The 23,676-nt window shown below is 37.3% G+C and overlaps 1 protein-coding gene across 1 annotated transcript; it reads left to right on the top strand.

Annotated features, from left to right (window-relative positions):
* Positions 1–15,053: 15,053 nt before the first annotated feature.
* LOC109216917 (cytochrome P450 94C1-like) lies at positions 15,054–16,852 on the top strand. Its single transcript, XM_019381140.1, has one exon. It carries the CDS (start codon positions 15,187–15,189, stop codon positions 16,651–16,653), a length of 1,467 nt encoding a protein of 488 aa, XP_019236685.1. The 5' UTR covers positions 15,054–15,186; the 3' UTR covers positions 16,654–16,852.
* The last annotated feature ends 6,824 nt before the right edge of the window (positions 16,853–23,676 follow it).

Here is a 23,676-nt window from a genome sequence, read left to right as displayed (position 1 = left end):
TATCAGTAGAGGGTATTCAGGTGGATCCGAAGAAGATAGAGGCAGTCAAGGACTGGCCTAGACCCGCATCAGCTACAGAGATCTGGAGTTTCTTGGGTTTGGCGGGCTATTACCGTCGGTTTGTGGAGGGTTTTTCATCTATTGCAACCCCGATGACCAGGTTGGCCCAGAAGGGTGCCCAGATCAGGTGGTAGGACGAGTGTGAGGCAAGCTTTCAGAAGCTCAAGATAACTTTGACTACGGCGCCGGTGTTGGTTTTGCCTACGGGTTCAGGGCCTTATACAGAGTATTGTGATGCATCTCGTATTGGACTTGGTGCGGTGTTGATGCAGAATGGCAAGGTTATAGCATATGCTTCACGACAATTGAAGATTCACGAGAAGAATTATCCAGTTCATGATTTGGAGCTAGCAGCCATTGTTCACGCGCTGAAGATTTAGAGGCACTATTTATATGGCGTGTCATGTGAGGTGTTCATGGATCACAAGAGTCTGCAATACTTGTTCAAGCAGAAGGAGCTAAATTTGAGGCAGAGAAGGTGGTTGGAGCTACTGAAAGACTATGATATCACCATCTTGTATCATCCGGAGAAGGCCAATGTAGTGGCCGATGCTTTGAGTAGAAAGTCAATCAGCATCGGCAGTCTTGCGTATATTCCGGTTAGTGAGAGACCTCTTGCTTTGGATGTTCAGACTTTAGCCAATTAGTTCGTGAGGTTGGATGTTTCTGAGTCCAGCCGTGTGTTAGCATGTACAATCGCTCGTTCTTCATTACTTGAGCGTATCAGAAATCGGCAGTATGAGGACCCTCGTTTGTGTATCCTTAGAGACACAGTGCGACACGGAGGTGCCAAGCAGGTTACAGTTGGGGATGATAGAGTTTTGAGGATGTAGGGTCGTATTTGTGTGCCTAATGTGGATGGATTTCGTGAGTTGATTCTAGAGGAGGCCCATAGTTCCCGGTACTCTATTCATCCGGGCACCGCTAAGATGTATTAGGACTTGCGGCAGCATTATTGGTGGAGGAGAATGAAGAAAGATATTGTTGCGTATGTAGCTCGTTGTTTGAATTGTCAGCAGGTAAAGTATGAGCATCCGAGACCTGGTGATTTGTTTTAGAGGATTGAGATTCCTGAGTGGAAGTGGGAGCGTATCACTATGGACTTCGTTGTTGGACTCCCACGGACTTAGAGGAAGTTCGATACAGTGTGGGTTATTGTTGATAGGCTGACCAAGTCAGCGCATTTCATTCCTATGGCAGTCTCCTATTCTTCAGAGAGGTTAGTTGAGATCTATATCCGGGAGATTGTTCGTCTTTATTGTGTGCCCGTGTCTGTCATTTCGGACCGAGGTACGCAGTTTACCTCACATTTTTGGAGGGCAGTTCAGCGTGAGTTGGGCACATGGGTCGAGTTGAGCACAGCATTTCATCCCCAGATGGACAGACAGTTCGAGCGTACTATTTAGATTTTGGAGGATATGCTCCGAGCTTGTGTTATTGACTTTGGGGGCTCGTGGGATCAGTTCTTGCCATTAGCGGAGTATTCCTACAACAACAACTATTAGTCGAGCATCCAGATGGCTCCCTATGAGGCATTATATGGTAGGCGGTGTCGGTCGCCGGTTGGGTGGTTTGAGCCGGGGGAAGCTCGGTTGTTGGGTACGGATCTAGTACAGGATGCCTTTGACAAGGTTAAGATCATTCAGGATAGGCTTTGTACAGCTCAGTCCAGGCAAAAGAGTATGTCGATCGTAAGGTTCGTGATGTGGCATTCATGGTTGGAGAGCGGGTGTTGCTTCGGGTGTCGCCCATGAAGGGCGTGATGAGATTTGGGAAGAAGGACAAGCTACGCGATATATTCATTGGTCCTTTTGAGATTCTTGATCGAGTGGGAGATGTGGCTTACAGACTTGCATTGTCGCCGAGTTTATCAGCCGTGCATCCAGTATTTCATGTGTCCATGCTTCGGAAGTATCACGGCGATCCATCCCACGTGTTAGACTTCAGCACTGTCCAGTTGGACAAGGACTTTTCCTATGAGGAGGAGCCGATAGTTATTCTAGACCAGCAGGTTCGTCAGTTGAGATCGAAGAGTTTTCCTTCAGTTCGTGTTTAGTGGAGGGGTCAGCCTGTTGAGGCAGCGACCTGGGAGTCCGAGTCCGATATGCGGAGCCGATATCCCCATCTTTTCTCCGACTCAGGTTCTTTTCTATGTCCGTTCGAGGACGAACGGTTGTTTTAGAGGTGGACAATGTGATGACCTTTTAAAGACAATTCTGTGTCCCAAGGCCTTGAAAACCTCCTTTTGTCTCACCTCGATTTGAGTGCGCAGTCCGGGTGTATATCCAGAAAGCTTTTATGTGGAAATTTGAGGAAAATGCTAATTTTGCCTTTAAAATTGAATTTAAGTTGACTTCGGTCAACATTTTGCGTAAACAAACCCGGACCCATGATTTGACGGTCTTGGAGGGTCCGTAGAAAAATATGGGACTTGGGCGTATGCCCGCAATTGAATTCTCAGGTCCCAAGCCCGAGAAATGAATTTTTGAAAGAAATTGTTTAACTGAATATATAAGAGTTTATGGAAATTTAAAGATGTTTGAATTTGATGGTATCGGGCCCATATTTTGGTTCCGAAGCCCGGTAGAGGTTTAAAATAATAATTAGGTCAAATCAGTGAAGTTTGGTAAGAATTGGAGTTCGTTTGGTATAAATCGAACCTTTAGTATAGAAAATGGAAATTTCAATGTTCTTGAGTAATTTTATGAATTTGAGGTTGAATTCGTAGTTCTTGATGTTATTTTGATGATTTGATCGCACGAGCAAGTTCGTATGATGTTTTTAAACTTGGATGCATGATTGGCTTGGAGCCCCGAGGGCTCCGGTGAGTTTTGGATAGGCTACGGAGAGAAATTGGACTTAGGAAAGTTGCTGGTATGTTGCAGCTGTGTAACAGGCCTCTGATCTCGCAATTGCGAGATCAGGCCTCGCAAATGCGAGGTGCTCAGGGTTGGGAATTGCAACCTTAGTGTCGCAAATGCGAACCAAGCCTGGGCAAACCCTCTTCGCATATGCGAGCACTGGGTGGGAATTGCGAAGCCTGCCCATTGCAAATGCGATGATTTCCTTCGCAATTGCGAAGATGACGGGATTCCTAAGGGGTTCGCAATTGCGAACCTTGGTCGTAATTGCTACATCGGAGACCTGCTAAATGAGGTTTTGACGGGATTTCATCCATTTTTGAAACTCTTTCAAACCCTAAACTCTCTTGGGCGATTTTCCAAAGAAAGATTCTTCTCCAAATCATTAGTAATTAATTTCTAACTTATTTCCTTCGATCTATAGCATCTTTTTACATGATTTCATTTCAAAATCAAGGGTTTTTCATGAGAAATTGGGTGATTTTGGGTAGAACTTAGGATTTTCAAATTTTGGGGATTTGGACCTCGATTTGAGGTCCGATTTCAAAACAAATTATATATTTAAGTTCGTGGGTGAATGGGTGATCGGGTTTTGGTTCGAACTTCGGGTTTTGACTTTTTACGGAAATCATTAGAAAACCAATTTTCATGCATTAGAATTGATTTATTTAGCGTTTATTGATACCGTTAAGTAAATTATGACTAGATACAAGCGAATTGGAAGTGAAATCGAGAGGTAACGCAGTAGTTGAGACTTGATTGTGTTCGTGACATTGAGGTAAGTGTTTGGTCTAACCTTAGCTTGAGGGAATAGGAGTTGTGGTCTTATTTGCTATGTGTTAAGTGTTGAGTACGACGTATAGGTGTGGCGACATGTATCTATAAGTTGGTGTCAAGCATGCCCATGAGTCTTATACTATGAATGTTGTGACTCCGTTATGTATTGTCCATGCTTAATATGATGATTATAAATGTTGAACAAGGCTTATGAACGTATTCTTGGTAATTGACCATAGTTGAGCAATGGCTCAAGTTGAGACTTATGTTGTGAAGTGATTGTGGAAACGAGATGAGGTATATTGTTGTTTCCCTTGCCGGGATGTTATTGTTTATGATATTTTTTCCCTTGTCGGTATGTTATTGTTTATGATATTGTTTCCCTTGCCGGGATGTTATTGCTTATGATACTGTTTCCCTTGCCGGGATATTGTTGTTATACTATTGTTCCCTTGCCAGGATTCTTTTGTGATTGGTGTTGATTTGTATATTGGGATCGGGTTGCACGCCGCAATAATATTATATGGGATCGGTTTTGCATGCTGCAACAATATTATATGGGATCGGGTTGCACGCCGCAACAAGGAGTAATAAGGGTGGAAGGTGGGGTCGGGTTGCACGCCGCAAAATCATTATATGATTGGGATCGGGTTGCACGCCGCAACAGTATTATATGATTGGGATCGGTTTGCATGCCGCAACACTATTATATAATTGGGATCGGGTTGCACGCCGCAATAGTATTATATGATTGGGATCGCGTTGCACGCTGCAACAAGAAAGAATGAAAGTGAATATTGATTCTTATGGTGAGAACGAGAGTAAAAGCACGAAGGGTGATGCCGTGCACTTGTTACTGTTTCCTTATTCTTGCTGATATGAAATTTTTGTGTTCTTATGCTTCTCTACTGAAATTCTGTTAGTACTTAATATTCCCCGCAACATGTTCCCCCTTCCCATCTTTAACTGCTAGTTTCTGTTATCATTATTTGCCATATATGATATAACTGCATAGGTTTATTTGGTAGTCTTGTCCTAGCCTCGTCACTACTTCGCCGAGGTTAGGCTCGACACTTACCAGCACATGGGGTCGGTTGTGCTGATACTACACTCTGCACTATGTGCAGATCCCGGTGCTGGAGCATTTGGATCACAGTGAGGTTGCTGCCTTCAGTCCAGCGGGGACCCGAGGTAGTCCTGCAGATGTCCGCAGGCCTTGGCATCCCCTTATATCCTATTTCCTTCTGTTCTTACTTATTTCAGAGAAAGTCATGTACTTTTCTTTGTTCAGATCTTATTTGTAGTATTCTTAGATAGTTCGTGAGATTGTGACACCAGTTCTGGGTGGATTACTTTATGGAACCGTATTTGTATTAAGTTAAATTGTTGAATTTCGTCTTCCGCACTTTTTATTCCAGTGTTGATCATATGTTAACTTGTGGAATTGTTAAAAGATAAGAAAAAAGGAAAATAAAATCTGTACTTGTCGGCTTGCCTAGCTTTCACTAGTAGGCGCCATTACGACTCCCGAGGGTGGGAAATCTGGATTGTGACAGTTCGCGGAGAAGAAATTCTGCCCCAATCTCATTTTCCCTTCGCGATTGCGAGAGTAGCTTCGTGATCGCAAAGCACAAACCACCAGACATCAGAAAACAACTGAAAACAACAACTTCTAAATCCAAAATGGTCTGTAGCCTATCTGTAACTCATCCGAGTTCCTCGGGCTCCAAACAAAACATGCACATAAGTGTAATAACATCATACGAATGTGCTCGTGCGATCAAAATACCAAAATAACACCTAGAACTACGAACCGGACATCAAAATGCATTAAATTCCAAAGAAAACTCAAGTACTTCTATAATCACAACCGAGCGTCTAGGGTCGTTTACACAAAATGTTTACTGTAGTCGAATCAAGTTGCTTTTAAAGCCAAAGATCATATTTTTCTTCAAAATTTTACGTAACAACTTTCTGGAAAAAGACTCGGACTGCGGACGCAAATCAAGGAACGTCAAATAGAGCTAATAGAGGTTTCGGAACACAAAAATAAGCACTAATACTAAATATGACCTATCGAGCCGTCACAAATATTTATTTCAAAAATACAATATTCTATTCAAAACTGCAATATTCAATTTAAAAATATAATATTCAAACCAAAACTATTTATGATATTCAAATAAAACTATAATATTCAATTCAAAATCACAACATTTTAATAATAAGCGGGAATATCCAACAATATTCAAATTAAGTTGGGTAGTGAAGAAATGGGTAAAGGATGAAAATGTTTAAGATTACTATCCCTTAAAATGTGAAATAATGAATAATTAAAATAATTTATAAAGTAAGTATACATGGTAAAATAAATCTATGCAGTAGGTATAAAGGGTAAAATAAATATTTTAATTGTATATGATGTTAACTAGTGTTTTCAGTAGGCATACCGCGTAGATTACTCTTTGTCATACCTCTTTTTTCCCGAGGGATAAGGAGTTTTTCTATTTAAAGTGACATTATTCGAAATGGGATTATTTATTTAATCAGAGTCTCCACTTGGAATAATTTATGGTGTTTCAAGTCACCAATTTATTTTAAATCCCAATTCGAGCAAAATGACTCTATTTTTACGGTCCGTGAACACAGAAGACCGGGTAAGGAACGGTGTTAACCCGAGAGAAGGTGTGAGTCACTCTCGAGTTTCATGATTTTAGCACGGTCGCTCAACTATTAATAATTGGCGTAATTATCTGATTAATTACATATTTAGAACCTATTATGCATTTTTAACTTCTAACTGCTTTCAATTAATTTCTAATTGCTTTTAGGAGTTATGGAATTTATTTAAATAAGTCGCGATGTCGCGCACTTATTATTTTTTAAAACATTGCGAATCGCGTGATGTGAAACGCACCCGCGACCTACAACAAGTTGATTTTATTATTATTTTTTGAATTTAAGGTCGAGTCACGTGAAACGCACACTCGAATTGAGGTTTATATATCGCGACCATGCCACGGGAACCGTACCCATAGTCATAATTATTTAATTACCGCGCCTAAAGCAAGCTACGATGTTCATGAGTTATATTTCTTAACCTACTTTGAGATTGTTGTGAGGTCATAACTTATGGAATTTTTTGTGAAAAGTGTGACTTAGTTATTATTAGCGAGTCACAAGTACAAATTAGCTATTGTATCAATTTTAATGCCCTTAAGGAAAAAAAACTACATAAACAGAAGAATGTTGCCCCCAACAAATTAATTAACAGCGCTGCCCCCAATGTATGTATGAACGACTTGGAATATCCTTCAACTAATATCAAGGAATTATTACCCCCCTTTAAATAAGATTAGCACTTTTTCCTCCATGACCAAATTTTATACGCAGTAAAAAAAAGATGCTACGAGAGAGTTAGGTTATAGATATTACCTTGAAGTCGTTGTTTATGATCATCCCAACAATTGCAAAAGCTAGCAAATAAACAAATCACCATTTGAACTTCCAACACCAAAGCATAAGTAATAGTTTGCGTTGCTTCAATATATGTAAACTCCACCATTGGCATAACAAATCCATATAAAGCAGCAGCTAAAAACGTCAAAACAAACCTTAATATATACTACTCCTTACTCGACTCTCCCTTTGGCCTATCACTTCCAGAACGTAGTGCCAAAATCACTGCTCAAATACTCAATAAAACTATGGTATTAATAGAATGTGCATGAATTTTTTGCTTTACAATGAATAAAAAAGAAGCAAAAACAGCTTTATGTAGCCAAAGTTATTCACAACTGGATTAATTAAAATTCTGAGAAAGGATTATACAACGACGACGATGGTTCAGCTAACAAAGACCAAAACCACCTAACAATTCCGGATCCAAAAACGCGAACAGGACTTCTAACTCGAACCGGAGCTTCGTTCCAAACATCGACTACGTTGGCACACTAAAAACTCAAATCTGACTCGGAGAACTCAACTAAACTCCGGTAGTTTTAGGAGATGGTTCAACGAGCTGATTTGGGGTGTTTTTGACTGGTTTTGGCTAGAATTTGGGGGTCGTTTTGGAGCTGCATTTGAGCTGGAGTTTCAACCTGGTTTTCATGGTGAAAACGTGAGGGAGTAGAAGATGGGTTGTCTTTCTCTTTTTGTGGTGTGGGGTTGAAGATCAGATGTGGCTAGGTGGAATTGAGGGGTGAAGAATTTGCTGGGTCTTCTCCTTGGAATTAGGTGGGTGGTCTGCCATCTCTTTGGGGTGTAGAAATTTAGGGAATTTGTCATTTTTTGTGTGTCTCTTTTTTGTTCAGAGAAAGAGATGATGGAGGGTTCTCTTATGGGGGGTGTGCGGCTGATCTCACTTCAAATAAGAGAGTGAGACCTAAAAATGATGTAGGGTTTTTTAGGGAAAAAAATATGATGGGTTTTTCGCTATTGGGCTCAGGTTTGGCCCAATTTGGGCCATGACTTGTACATTTGAACAAAGCAAAACTTTAGGAGAACTAGTCCAAATTAAATTTTTTTTGTGATTTTCAATTTTATCAAATAAAATCTATAAAAAGGTGAAATAAAATAAAAATATTAAGATTAAACTTAAAAATTATTTAAATACTAAAAAGTGAGTGAAAATTCAAATATTGACAAAAATTAGGTGCTCACAGCCCCTCTTTTCTTGGAACGTGAAGAGTTTTCAGGCAAAGAAAAGTGAGTTGTGTGACTAATTTTTTGACCATATCGTTATTCAAAAGAGGAAGAAAACAAAAGAAAATGGTGAAATCGAGTCCTGGTTTTGGACAGCCTACATATCCCGGGTTATATGGGAATCAGGTCGCGTGTAGTTCAAGGAGAGTAATGGAATGGTGAGTTGCAGAGTCGAGTAAGGTTCCGTCAAGGCTCCGGTTCGTGGTCCTGTTATTAGATCAAAATCAAAATCTAGAGGAACTAAACAAGCCTATCAGCTATGAGTTACAAGATTCCTATCTATAAGTCTTATTAAGATTGATCTTAAGTCTTGAACGGTTCTTCATGCAGACTTTTGATTGGAACCTTGATGTTTGCAAGCTGTAGGTGCTAGTTCATTCTTCTTCGGCTTTTCCGGATCAAGACGGGACATGCAAAGCTTGTGACTTCAGTCATGTCTTGAGCAGTTCACATCTTTCATCTGCTTCTGCACTTTGAATTCAATTCTTTTCCTTTTCTTTTCTCTATTTTGGATTGAGACTTCTTTTTGGTCATCTCGAATCATGTGCCTTGAGGTATAACCTGCTCAGGCACCAAAACAAACAAACGAATGAAATTTTTCTGCCCTAGTTTTCACTAGAAAAATTCCGTGAGTTATTGTAACAAAACTCTAAACTACTTCTTTGTTGAAAGAAATAAAAGGCCGGGAATGATGTACCCCGAAAAGATCATGACAATTTTTTTCGGTGTTTCTTTATTGTCAAAAAGATGTCTCAGCTAAGGATTGGTGTACCTTATGTTGGAAAATGTAGCCAGGGAAGGGTATACCCTATATTGGCAAAGATATAGGGAGTGGTGTACCCTGCATTTAAGATCAAATCAACTAGGGAGTGGACACCCTATGTTGGAAAGGATACTAGGGAGTGGAGACCCTATGTCTAAATAAAATCAATTAGGGAGTGGAGACCCTATGTTGGAAAAGGAGACTAGGGAGTGGAGACCCTATGTCTAAAATAAAATCAACTAGGGAGTGGAGACCATATGTTGGAAAACGAGACTAGGGAGTGGAGACCCTATGTCTAAAATAAAATCAACTAGGGAGTGGAGACCCTATGTTGGAAATGCAACTAGGGAAAGATGTATCCTATGCTAACATGCGACTGATTTTTTGATTTTTTTTAAGCAAATTGTTTTTTTTTAAAAATAAGTTGCCCCAATGCTTATTTTCTGAGGGCATGAACAAACGATTTTTTTTTCAAACCACACTTCTTCTTTTTTTTTAATTATCCTAGGAGAAAATTCATCAGGCTAGGTTTTCTTATCTTAGGAGAAAGATTCATCAGACTAAGACATTTATCCTACGAGAAAGATTCTTCAGACTAGGCTTTTTTTTGTCTTTTTTGTTTGTTATCTTAGGAGAAAGATTCATCAAACTAAGATTTCTGTCCTAGGAGAAAATTCATCAGACTAGTTTCTTATCTTAGGAAAAAGATTCAACAGACTAAGATTTCCAATCCTAGGAGAAAATTCATCAGACTAGGTTTTTTTTTTGTTATCTTATGAAAAGATTCACCATACTAAGATTTCTTATCCTAGGAGAAAGTTTATCAGACTAGGTTTCTTATCTTAGCAAAAAGATTCATCAAACTAAGACGTTTATCCTAGAAGAAAGATTCATCAGACTCTTAGGAGAAAGATTCACCAGACTAAGATTTCTATCCTAGGAGAAAATTCATCAGACTAGGTTTTTGTTTTTGGTATCTTAGGAGAAATATTCATCAGACTAAGATTGTTTATCCTGTTATCCTAGGAGAAAGATTCATCAGACTAAGATGTTTATCCTAGGAGAAAGATTCATCTGACTAGGTTTATTATCTTAGGAGAAAAATTCATCAGACTAAGACTTCTATCCTAGGAGAAAATTCATCAGACTAGGTTTCTTATCTTAGGAGAAAGAGTCATCAGACTAAGACGTTTATCCTAGGAGAAAGATTCATCAGATTAGGTTTCTTATCTTAGGAGAATAATTCATCAGACTAAGATTTCTATCCTAGGAGAAAATTCATCAAACTAGGTTTCTTATCTTAGGAGAAAAATTCATCAGACTAAGACTTCTATCCTAGGATAAAATTCATCAGACTAGGTTTCTTATCTTAGGAGAAAGATTCATCAGACTAAGATTTCTATCCTAGGAGAAAATTCATCAGACTAGGTTTTTTTGTTATTGTTATCTTAGGAGAAAGATTCATCAGACTGAGATTGTTTATCCTAGGAGAAAATTCATCAAACTAAGATGTTTATCCTAGGAAAAAGATTCATCAGACTAGGTTTCTAATCTTACGAGAAAAATTCATCAGACTAAGACTTCTATCCTAGGAGAAAATTCATCAGACTAGGTTTCTTATCTTAGGAGAAAGATTCATCAGACTTAGATTTCTATCCTAGGAGAAAATTCATCAGACTAGGTTTTTTTTTTGTTATCTTAGGAGAAAGATTCATCAGACTAAGATTTCTATCCTGTTATCTTAGGAGAAATATTCATCAGACTAACACGTTTATCCTACAAGAAAGATTCATCAGACTAATTTTCAGGCTCGATATTTGGAGCCCAGTAGCAGCGATTTATCCTGAATTCTTCTAATTGTTAGTTTTATTATTTTATATGTTATTTTTATAATTTTATAGGTTTGTTTGTAAATTAAATAATTAATTTTTAAAATTATATAATATTTAATTATTAAATATTCATATATGGGTTCCAGGCTCGATATTTGCGGCCCAGTAGCAACAAATATATGTTGACTATAATTGGACGGAGTTTGTGTTTGATCTATCAGTTATTTTGACGTATTTTTGGGTATAAGAGATACTTACACTACAGGAAAACTACGCTAAAAGGCACTACATTATACTACGCTAAAAGGTACTACATTTTAATACGCTAAAAAGCATTATATTTTACTACCTAAAAAGAATTATATTACTAGTCTTTAAGCAAATAAATAATTTAAACCAGATAAAATACAACAAACATTGTAATCACAAAAATACATATAAAACAATAATAGAAATTTATTAACAAATAATAACGATTTCACAATTTTTACATATTTTTTTACAACATTAATATCTTAGTCCGGATAAAAATAACATATCAATTTAATCGCAAAAAAAATACAAAACAACATACAACACATTCAAAACAACTAATATGCATTATTTATACGAGTTTGGACATAAACTAAATCGGAATACCTCGATTTATATTTTTCGAAAAGTTGAAGTTTTGAAATTTTGACTCCGAAACAAGCAACCCATAACAATAGAAGGTTTGGCTAGGATGTGGGACCAACAGTATCTACTTTTTATGGGACGGGTGGGGTCCACACGAGCTTTTTGGATCGTTAATGGAGGGGGGACTGATTTTGTTTTTTTAAGAGAAGAAGGGAAGTGGGCAGAACGTGGGGGAAAGGGAAGGGGATATGATATTTATATATATAAAACGCGGTTCATTACCGTGCTTTATATAAAATGCGGTAATGCACCGCGTTTTATATACTTCAGCTTCCACTAAATCGCGATTTACTTCAGCATTTTATATAAAAATGTATTTTTTTTTTTTTACACTTAAAAAAGTGCTTTAAGTCCAAAAGAACCACATTTAGGTTCCGGACTCAGAGTTTCTCCAAGTGTAAGTTAATCTTTTTCTTTTTGGCTTTTATCCGTACTGATCAAGATTTGCTTTAATATATAAATGCTTCCTTCATTTTAATTTATGTAATAGTAGTATTATTTTTATATTAATCCGTTCTAAAAATAGATATTAGTACTAACAATTTATCTTAAATTTTGTATTTTATCCCTAATGACAAGCTTTTATAATCACACAAATTTATATATAATACATTTAAGACCACAACGCCTTCTTTCTTAAATTCAATATTGAGTTCAAAATATATGTAATATAGCTTTATCAATAACTATTGTTTAATTTTTAACGTAGTAATGTGTTGAGAAATAATCAGTCCAAAATTTTGGAAATCTTTCAATTAAGACGTAAATTAAATTAACCTTTTCAAACTTCCTACTGTTATATAAATGAGACGGAAGAATAACAAGAGAACTTAGCTATTTAATTAAATTTCGTAATAGGAGGAGCCTAGCATTTATTAATTAAGTCAATGACAACTATTTATGCAGAGTGCAAATCTAATTTAATCGAACAGACTAAATTTCTCTAGGAAACTCAGAAAGAAATGAAAAAAGTAAACGCTGTTGTGCGATTTCCTTCCCGACTAGATAGTACTTATGTGATATGGATAAGTAATAAAATTAATGCAATAATTCTGAGACAGCTGGAGTATAGTTTGTCTATGAAATTAAGTGCGGATCTGCCTCAGAAAGGTGCATATATATGTATATTCCATGTACCCTAGAGTTGCCGACGTCTTGGCATGTGTAACTTCTCCATGTTGCCGACATGGTGGACATTCCTTCTTCTTTCTCTTCTTTATATTTAAACCGCGTCTTCATTTGTTTTCTTCGTTTTAACATTTAGGGTGTGTTTGGTACGAAGGAAGATATTTTTCGGAAAATATCTTTTAATTTTTTCATGTTTGGTTGGTTTAAATATTTTGGAAAATATTTTTTTTATCAACTCATTTTTTTCCAATTGGAGAAAAATGTTTTCTTTATCAAGAGAAGGGAAAACATTTTCCAAAACTTCTTCTCAACATTCCCCACCCTCACCAACCCACCCCCTCTCGCCAAAAAGCCTTTTTTTTTTTAAATTTCAATTTTTTGTTACCACCCACCCTACTACCCCTCCACTCCCACCCCACCCGCCCCCAAACCCCCCTTCCCCGCTAAAAGTTTTTTTTTTTACCTTTTCTTTTTGCAATTTCAAATTTTTGTTTTTTATTTTCTGCACCACCCACCCCCACTCCTCCCCCTACCCCTACCCCCAGAACCCCCCCCCCCCCCGAACTAAAAGAAGTTTTTTTTTTACTTATTAATGTAAATAGAATATTTTGTATTTGAATCGATCTGGAATCTAAAATTTTGAAGAAATTACGCCCTTATTAGCGTAAACAGTTCTAAGGTTATTTAAGTCATTTTAACAGAAAAAGAGATTATCGGCACTTTTTTATCAAATACTGCAGCAACTTATTATCAATTTCAGCACTTGTACCCAAACACGTAACTGCTTATTTATTAAATCAGTTTCAGCACTTAAAAGTGCTGTTCAGCACCTAATGCTTATCAACTACTTCAAATCAGCTAATCCAAACGGACTTATAGACTAAAGTAAAAAAAAAAGTTAAAATATTATTCTTGATGTCAAAATTCAAAACAAAGTGGAATATAGATAGCTGAAAAATTGATTTATGTGCAAATTGATTGCAAGAAAATGCAAGAAGATACCAAAAAGTCGTAGAGCATATCACTAAATTCTTTATTACTGAATTGCTTGCCAAAAGTAAAATAATCTCTATCTAGTTGTGAAAATTTTGGAGACAAAAATTCAATAATTTAACTGAAACTAATACAAATATTATTTAGTGATTTTTATTTGTAACTTAAATCCGATAATCATGTAAATTATTTATAGTAGCTCAAGATAGAGGCAAATACTAATTCAATCTAAAGATCCACCATGAAGTTTTGCTTCCTACGCAGTCAAGGAATTAGAAAAACAAAAATTAAAAAGAAAGAGATTTAAAAAAATGTGTAACAGAATTGCATTGAAGAACACATATTCCAATGAAATGGAGATAAGAGAAAAAGTCGAACGGGAAAAGAAAAAGAAAACAAAAAGAAATAAAAGAAAACTGAAAAGAAATTAGCAAATGCTTTCGTTAATCTGAATTCTGAAACATTAGCCATGGGTATACATTAGCAGAAGCTCTATAAAATTAAGGCAGTAAGGACGCAGCATATGTTTTTCACCATGGGTTCACACTGCGATATGGAACTAATTTTTTAAAATTTTTGCATATAAGATTCACTCTTAAAGTCAAACAGTATGGGTGCATGTGCACGATGGGCTCTAAGGTGAATCCGCCCTGATTAGGTAGACAACATTCTAAATGTGTAACACTTTAAGTATGCATTTGAACCTTAAAAAGACGAATGTGCACACATAATAAAGGCGCGCACACACTGTGTATATAATGCAACTTTCATTAATTTGCACTAATTTTTACAATATTCAGTTTCCAATAAATAAAACCAACTAACAACGAAGATACCCAATTACTTTTAGAGAAACAAATTAAAAATAAATAAATCTCAACCGGTGGTTAAAAATATAAAAATGCTTAATACGGCTAATGGTCCATTATTAGCATTTAATTTCTGTAATTAGCTCCAATAACCAATAATGATCCAAAATAGCGCATATGTTAAAATAGGATATATACTGTATGGCAATTTACACTTAATGACTTTTCCTCGTATAATATCTTAGCGCACGCGTTACTCGTGGCCCCCTTCCCTATTTTGAACGTCGCTGTCCTTTGTGCTCAACCACTAGCTGTAATGTCCTTTTCTAGTTCTAGAACTAAAACCAAAGTAGTGACTCAAATTGATAGACAAAAAACCGTGTACGTAGATTTCTGGTTTTTCTAGAATAGTAAAATTGAAAAATTTCCATTTATATATATATCCATTGTCCTCTTCACAATAAAGAACCAAACCCTCTATTCTCTTCTTCTCATCATTCCTTCACTTTTCAATCCCTTTAATTGATATCTCTTTCTTTCCCGAGAATTAAACTTCTTACATAATTCTTGAAATCATAGCAATGGCAACTCCTATCATTTTCTTGATTTTGGCAATATTTGTACTAGTATTATCAGCCTTCTTATTTCTTTCTAAAATTAAGCCTTGTTGTGAGTGTGAGATTTGCAAAGGATATTTGAGTACTTGCTGGACTTTACAGTTCAAGAATCTTTGTGATTGGTACTCACATCTTTTAAAAAAATCACCAACTGGGACAATTCACGTTCACGTTCTTGGAAATGTGATCACAGCAAATCCCAAGAACGTCGAGTACATGCTCAAAACAAAATTCGAAAATTTCCCAAAAGGGAGACAATTTGCTACAATCTTGGGCGATCTTTTAGGCCGAGGAATTTTCGCCGTCGACGGCGAATTATGGAAGTTGCAGCGGAAAATGGCTAGTTTAGAACTCGGCAGCGTTTCGATACGTTCGTACGCTTTCGATATCGTCGGAGACGAAATTAGAAACCGGCTTATTCCACTTTTGGAAAGTAACAAGAACGACGCCGTTTTGGATTTGCAAGATGTTTTTCGGCGATTCTCGTTTGATAGTATATGTAAATTCTCTTTTGGAATGGATCCGGGTTGCTTGAAATTATCATTGCCAGTTTCGGATCTTCAAGTGGCATTTGATTTAGCTTCTAAGTTGTCAGCTGAAAGAGCAATGACAGCTTCTCCATTAGTTTGGAAAATCAAAAGGGCATTGAATATTGGATCAGAGAAGAAGCTGAAAGAAGCAATTAAAATGGTTGATATTCTTGCTGAGGAAATGATAAGTCATAAAAGAAAAAATGATTTTTCATCTCAAAATGACCTTTTATCAAGATTCATGAGGAATATTAATGATGATAAACTCCTTAGGGATATTGTCATTAGTTTTCTTCTAGCAGGAAGAGACACTGTTGCTTCTGCGTTGACCACTTTTTTCTGGTTATTAAGTCAACATCCGGAAGTCAAAGATGAAATTCGAGCCGAGTCGAGTCGAGTCATGGGAGAAACAGAAAAAGAAAAACTTGCTAGCTTTGAGGAAATTCGTAAAATGCATTATTTGACAGCAGCGTTGCATGAGAGTATAAGGCTATTTCCACCAGTTCAATTTGATTCAAAGTTTTGTCAAGAAGATGATACGCTCCCCGATGGTACATTTGTAGCAAAAGGTACAAGGGTAACTTATCATCCTTATGCAATGGGAAGAATGGAGAGTATTTGGGGTCAAGATTGTCTTGAATTCAAGCCAGAAAGATGGTTGCAAAATGGGGTTTTTAAGCCACAATGTCCATTTAAGTATCCAGTTTTTCAAGGTGGGCTTAGGGTTTGTTTGGGCAAGGATTTGGCTATTGTGGAGATGAAAAGTGTTGCTTTGGCTTTGATTAGGCAATTTGACTTTCAAGTTGTGGCAAAAGAGCAAACTCCTCGGTTCATGCCCGGGTTGACAGCCACAGTGAGAGGTGGACTCCCCGTCATGGTTCAAGAAAGACAGCAACAATAGCATCAGTCACAGTAGCCGATTCAGAATTTAGAATTAGTAAATTTTACAGAGAAAAGTTACGTACTTTCAAACTGATAGTATTTGTAATTAGTTCATACTTCATCTATAGCTAGTGCTAGACATAGAGAACTGAAATATGTACATTAAACGTCAAAAGATTGCGTATGATTTAATTAATGACACAAAAGTCTTGGAAAAACAGTGTGCATATTGACATGGATAAATTAATTAACCAGATGATCCAATTCTCAATGAAATGGTGTGGAGTATTAGTAAAGAAAGAGAGTAATAGCATTCGAAGTTTAAGCATCCAGTTCTTGTTTTCTTGGTCTATTAATAACTAATGGTTATGGTAAGTGTGTGCTGTTAACCAAGAAGCTGAACAAAATTAGTTGCATGGACGTGCATGCCTGAGGATAAAGAGGCATCAACTTGTTGCCGAAAGATTATCATAGGCAACTGATGATAGGCTATAATTGCATATTTTAGTCGCTTATTACACTCGAATTTACTGCACTTTAATTGAGTTTGCGCTTTAATCGGTAGTGTTTTGCACTAATTGTGTGTTTTATGCCTTGTAGGTGTGATTCCGAGCTATATAGATGTTATGGAATGAATTTAAGTGATTTGAAGCTTTGAAGTCTGAGTAAAAGCTCAAGGAATTAAGCTGGGATCGTGTTCGGGGGTCAAATTTGATAATTAAGTACGAACGAAGACTTGAGGAGGCATATTGCGCACTGTCTAGTAAAATAGACATAACTTTTTGCTCAGAACTCCATTTGGGCTCCACAATATATAGTTGGAAAGCTAACTAAAAGGGCTACAACTTTTATGTTTTACATTTTTCCAAATTCCAAACGGAACAGGGTGAAAAACCGCGGTTCCACCGCAACCGCGGCAGAACCGCGGCAGAGTGTACTCGCGGACAACTGAAGAATCAGAGGGCATGTTTGGCCGCGGTTCCACCGCGACCGCGGCAAAACCGCGGCAGGAAGCGGAAATTTCAGGGACTAAAGTGCAAAACATGGGATTTTAAGTCCTAAACCCTATATTAAACAAAGGAGGCCGGCCAAGAACAAGAAGGGGACATATTTTGAGACATAGATTCGACCTAAGGAGGCAAGAACACATTGGGAGCAAGGCGGAGAACTCTTCTACGAGTTTTTCCTTTCTCTTCCTATTTTTCATTGTTGGTTATGACTTTTAGTATTGTAGTTTTACATACTATTATGAATAGCTAATTTGTTATCTAGAGTTTTGATAGAACCTTTTGTAGGATAAATTCTTGTTATGTTTTTATATAATTGAGCCATAGCTTTACTCTATTTGTTCAACTACGTTTATATTGTGGTTGGTTGAAGAGCTCTCAATTAGCTGTGCCTATTTAGTATGCATAACTCGGGAGAGAGTGCATATTTAGGTAATTGTTGAACAACACCACTCCCAAAGTATATGAAGGATTAATAACCGAGGGTTTAAAGGAGGGATTAGGGATAACGAAGCCTTGGGTGCGATCTGAAGTGAGCTGTATTAAAAGCCAGCTAGCGTAGCTCGGGAGAGTGCGTCTAGTAAATTGTTGTAATTACTCGGGAGAGATTTACGGCAATAAGAGTGCTCATGATCGGTAGAGAATACTTAGGCGAAATTATAGAAGACATAGCGGGAAGGATTCCGACAATAGGGAAAATCATAACTCTAGACCTCCTTAATCTTTTCTCTAACCCTCAGTATCGTTAGTTGTTAATTTACTATTTTAGTTTGTTAGTTAATTAGTTAAACACAAGAATCTTAATATCTATAAGTTAGGAATTGTTCAAGCTTGTCTTCTTGGTGATAGTGAACAGCTGTAGCTAAACCTTAGTTCTCTGTGGGATTTGACTCCGGACTTGTAAACCGAATTAAATTTGCAGCGACCGCTTAGTCCTTTTTATAAGGCATAGTTGGGCGTGATCAAATTTTGGCGCCTAGGGTTTCAAGGATTTGGGAGTTTTGAAAGGGATTTTGAAGGAAGTTGATGATGGATATGGAATGGGGAGGTGAGGGAGAAGAGATGGTGTGAATTTGAGCGTCATTGGACGCCGCCCGCTGCCGTGAGGCGATTTATGGCGGCGGCGTGAGGCGGAGGAGGGCGGCGTTATAATTCTGTGATAGAGGGTGAGAGAGACGACCTTTGGGGGGGAGGGGGGTAGGTCAGGGATCCGACATTTATATACTGAAAATCTAGGCAGTTCTCGATCGTTGGATCAGACGAACCAACGGCTGAGATTGAAATCAAACCGAACGACGTCGTTTTACTAAAGGGGAGGCAGGCCGGGTTGGGGAATGGGTTTTGGTCGTTCAGGGTCAAGATTTGGACCGGATTTGAGGGCTTGTTTGGGCTAGAATTGAATTTGGCCCCAAAATTTTGGCATTTTACTAAGACCATGCTTTCTTTTAATTCTTTTTTTATTTGTTTTCTTCTTTTTGTTTTTCTTTTGTTTTTATTTACTCTCTTTTTTATTTAATTTACCTGATTTTATTAAATGCAAGGTTAAAAAATAAAGACCCAAATTTACTCTACAACTATACTAATTAATTCCTAATTAAACTAACTCCTAATTTAAAAGCAAACTTAAGACAAATTCTAAAATTAAAAGTATAAATGCAAAGAACCATTTTTGTTATTTTCTTTATTTTGTAATATTAAACGTGTACTACTTTGTATTTTTGGAATTATATCTAGTAAAAATGCACACAAGAATGCAAACAAGACACAAAATCATGCAATTAATTCATAAAAACATCAAATAATAAAGAAAAATCCTAATTCTAAGAATTTTATAGGAGTAATTTAAGCGAGGCAAAAATCACGTGCTCACGGGTAGCACAAAATTGAAAGCTCAAAGTTGAAATTCACTTTCTAAGCTAATATAATAACAATAAATTAAAAAGAAAATTATCTTACCGTTTATCGGCAAATTTATTCATTATGATTTCTAAATTTGCTTTTTCCTTGTTTACCCCTTGTAGGGTTGAGAGGGGGGCTTTAAAATTGGGAGGTCTTTGTAGTATCTTTATAAAAGAAATTCAATGGTCAATTAGATTTATAATAACAATTTACAAGAAATTCGTACACAAGAGGCTGCAGTTGTCCATAAAAACTAGACAAGTTCAACGTTTTGATGCAAATGATATAGATACCGTTCAACAACGTGGAATACTGTTATTCGCAATCAACTTAATTTAAAATTCTTAGATGAATGTCTCAATGTCTTTTAGAACTCGACTCTAACGAAAAATTAAACAACTTGAGAAAAACAAAAATTTAATGATTTTTTCTTTATATTTTTATATTTCATATGTGTATGTAAAGGGGATATTTGTTTCCTCTATTTTGAAAGTCCAATAATTTTTTCTTGATTGCTATTTTTTTTCAAGATTTTATAAACTATGGTAATTGAAGTACTAAAGGAGACAAAGTGACCCTTGTCTCGAAATGAAAAAAAGAAAAAAAAATATGTAAGTGATACTACCAATTAATCGAGATTCGTTAGGTTTTAGACATGTACATTTCCAGTACTATACATCAATATTCGCTAGCAGTTTTTTAGTGTCGTAAAAGATTATATGGTAATTGAAAGTGTAGAGAGTTTTCAGTGCTAGAGACATTAGTGATTTATAATATTGAAATGAGATTGCTTAAATGAATAAGGAGATAGACTGAGAATGTATAGAGTGAAAGAAAGTATTGAGGAATAATGATTGTTGGGGTTGTCGTAGTTTTGGTAAAAAATATTACACGTGGAATAAAATATGTGGCTGATATGACAAGACATATGGATTACTAGAAAAACGACAGCTGTAGAGATGCATCGAAAGATACACGAGTCGTAACAGATACGAGCAAATCACCTACGAGAGGAAATGATATGGTGGCTCAAGTCTAAATGGTTACATAAAGAGGTACCGGTGGAATGAATCAAGACAGTAAAAAGGAAAGATTCATGAATCATTAATTAATGAGCGTGAATGATCTCAAACGTTACAGAATCCTCATGAACAGTTACGATTACCAATTATAACGTCTCATTAATATCATTAATGCTCATAATGATTCGGCCATAAAAGGGGAAAGACGTTGTACTTATAGATTCCTATATAAGGGAAAGGGATATCATTTGTACGGAGATGTTTTGATTATTGTTGGAATACAATTACTTTCTTTTGCTTGCTATTGGCTATTTTTGCTATCTCATATTCTAATTTCCTTTCTTATCACTGAGTAAATATAGAATTATCTGATTATCAGTAGCCCGAGTACTTCTTAAAGTAAGCTTTAACCGAATTACACAATTTTTGGTTAAAAAAATTGGTTCCGTTACCGAAAATCTGATATTCTTTTCACTTTCCAAATCTTTTTTTTCTGTCAAAAACTCATGTCGACCGCTAACGACAACAACCAACAAATTCAGCAAAACCAGTTGAACCCGCAGAATCAACAAGACGATGGAACTCCAATCCCTTCACCCCGAAACTCTCCTCAACATTCCCGAAAAGGGTCACCTGACAGATCAACATCACATGTGAATGACCAACAAGGGGAAGATAAAGCTATTGATGATGCACTGAAGCAACTAATTGCAGAACACGTCAACAATGCTCTTCAAGCTTTTGTTAGTGGGTTGCCAACTATACCACCAACTCCACATCCGAATAACACCGCAACCATAGAAAATCCACGTCAACAATGCTCTTCAAGCTTTTGTTAGTGGGTACGAGTCCGAGAATAGCTCCGTATGGTGATTTTGGTACTGGGAGCGCGATCGGAAGTGGATTTGGAGGTCCGTAGGTCATTTTGGAGTCATTTGGCTAATGTTAGAAATTTGAAAGTTTTTAAGAAGTTTGACCGGAAGTGGACTTTTTGATATCGGGGTCAGATTCCGATTTCGGATGTTGGAGTAGGTCCGTAATGTCGAATGTGACCGTTGTGCAAAATTTGAGGTCAATCGGACGTGATTTGAGAGGTTTCGGTATCGAATGTAGAAGTTTGAACTTCTAAAGTTCATAAAGCTCAAATTGGGGTGTGATTCGTTATTTTGATGTTGTTTGATGTGATTCGAGGCCTCGAGCAGATTCGCATTATGCTTTGAGACTGGTTGGCATGATTGGACGGGGTCCCGGCGGCCTCGGGTGTATTCCAGGTGGTAAACGGATGGAAATTTGAAGTTGAGAAAGAACTGAAGCAGCTGGGCTTCTGGTGTAACCGCACCTGCGTGAAGAGGGCCGCAGGTACGAGCCCGCAGGTGCGGGAAAGGACTCGCAGAAGCGGTCCAGCAAGGGGAGGCTAGTGACCGCCAAAACAGACCGGAGCTGCACCTGCGAAGGCATAGGTGCGAAGGAAGGCATCGTTGAAGCGACTCAAGCCGCAGAAGCGGCACCAGTGCCGTAGAAGCGGGGACGCAGAAGTGGCATCTGCTCCGCAGGTGCGAAAATGCTGGAGGCAGTGAGGCTTCTTTAAAACGGGTGTTTGGCCCATTTTTCTTCCATTATTTCTTGGTTGGACGATTTTAGCAGAGCTCCAAGTGGGGATTTTCGTCATCTATGTCAAGGTAAGTTGTTCCCACTCATTATAAGTTAAATACATTGTTTAGGTACGGATTTAAGCATGGAAATTAGTGGAAAATTTGGGATTTTGAGGAAAACGTAGAATCTTGTATATTTAGATTTAGACCACGAATTTGGGCATGGAATTGGAAACAAATTATATATTTGAGTTCATGGAGTGATGTGTAAAGTTTATCTTCGAAAAATTTTGGAGTCCGGGAATGTGGGCTCGAGGGTGATTTTGTCAACTTTTTGAGCGGAGTTGGGAATTTATATACATTGAATTGTTATAAGTATTAGGGTATATATTCATTGGTTTGTCCATTAATTGGCTAGTTTTGGAGCGTTGAGCATCGGTTTGAGTCGTCGGAAGGGCTTGGAAGCCAGTTATGAAACTTCGGAGCGAGGTGAGTCTCCTTTCTAACCTTGTAAGAGGAAATTAACCCCATAGGTGAAATGTTTAAATATGTGCACCTATTTGTGGGGGGAGACGTACGCACGAGGTGACGGGAGTCCGTGCGTAGCTACTATTATGCTTAAATCCGGGTAGTCTAGGACCCAAAATCATGCCTTACTTGTAATAATTGAAATCTTGTTGTCAATCTAAAATGCTTAAATTATATCGAATTGGTAAATGAATTTCTAGTGAAATTAAACATCGTGTTCTTGACCGTTAAAGAGAAGTTGCCATTTCTTTGGATAATTGTTTTTCCTGATGAATTCTTGATTGACAGTTTGATGTGTTTATTTATATTTGACCGTGTCGCATGTATGATTTCCGAGCGGGGTAATAGATGCATCTATGGTTCGCATCATTCGTTCCTCTAGTAGTGCACAATTTAAATATTTGTTGGATCGGGCCGTACGACCTCGGCATGATTTATGCATGCTTGTATTACCCGACTTGCAAATTTATAAATGAAGATATTGCTTCCTTGGCTTGAGATAAATCTGTAAATGATGAAAAAATGAAATTTGGAAATTCCCTATTAATAAAAGAATTGTTTACTTGCTTCCTGCTATTATGTTACATCTATTTTTATATAAATCCTCGATTTACTGTATTATCGATATAAATTATTGGACCACGAGTAAGTGTCGAAGTCGGCCTCTCGTTACTACTTCTTCGAGATTAGATGGGATACTTACTGGGTACACGTTGTTTTCTACTCATTCTACATTTGCTGTGCATTTTTATTGCACAGGCACATGTATATCTAGTGGCCTAGTTGAGCTCAGCGACCTGGTTGATACGGAGACTTAGGTAAGCTGCACTTCTCGGGACGATCCGCAGCTAGCAGAGTCTCCTTCAGAATGTTGTATTATATCTTCTATACTGTCCAATTTGTATTCAAGATGGTTATTGTATTACATTACTTCCTAGAAATTTCTCTTGTACTTGTGACACCGGGTTCTGGGATGACTATGGGACTATTCAAT

The sequence above is a fragment of the Nicotiana attenuata genome, unplaced genomic scaffold (assembly GCF_001879085.1).
Source record: "Nicotiana attenuata strain UT unplaced genomic scaffold, NIATTr2, whole genome shotgun sequence".
NCBI lineage: Eukaryota > Viridiplantae > Streptophyta > Magnoliopsida > Solanales > Solanaceae > Nicotiana > Nicotiana attenuata.
The sequence above is the reverse complement of the archived record's forward strand: the minus strand, read 5'-3'. Positions and strand labels throughout refer to the sequence as shown.

Excerpts from the sequence above, each read along its gene's own strand:
- LOC109216917 (XM_019381140.1), top strand. The coding sequence starts at position 15,187 with ATGGCAACTCCTATCATTTTCTTGATTTTGGCAATATTTGTACTAGTA.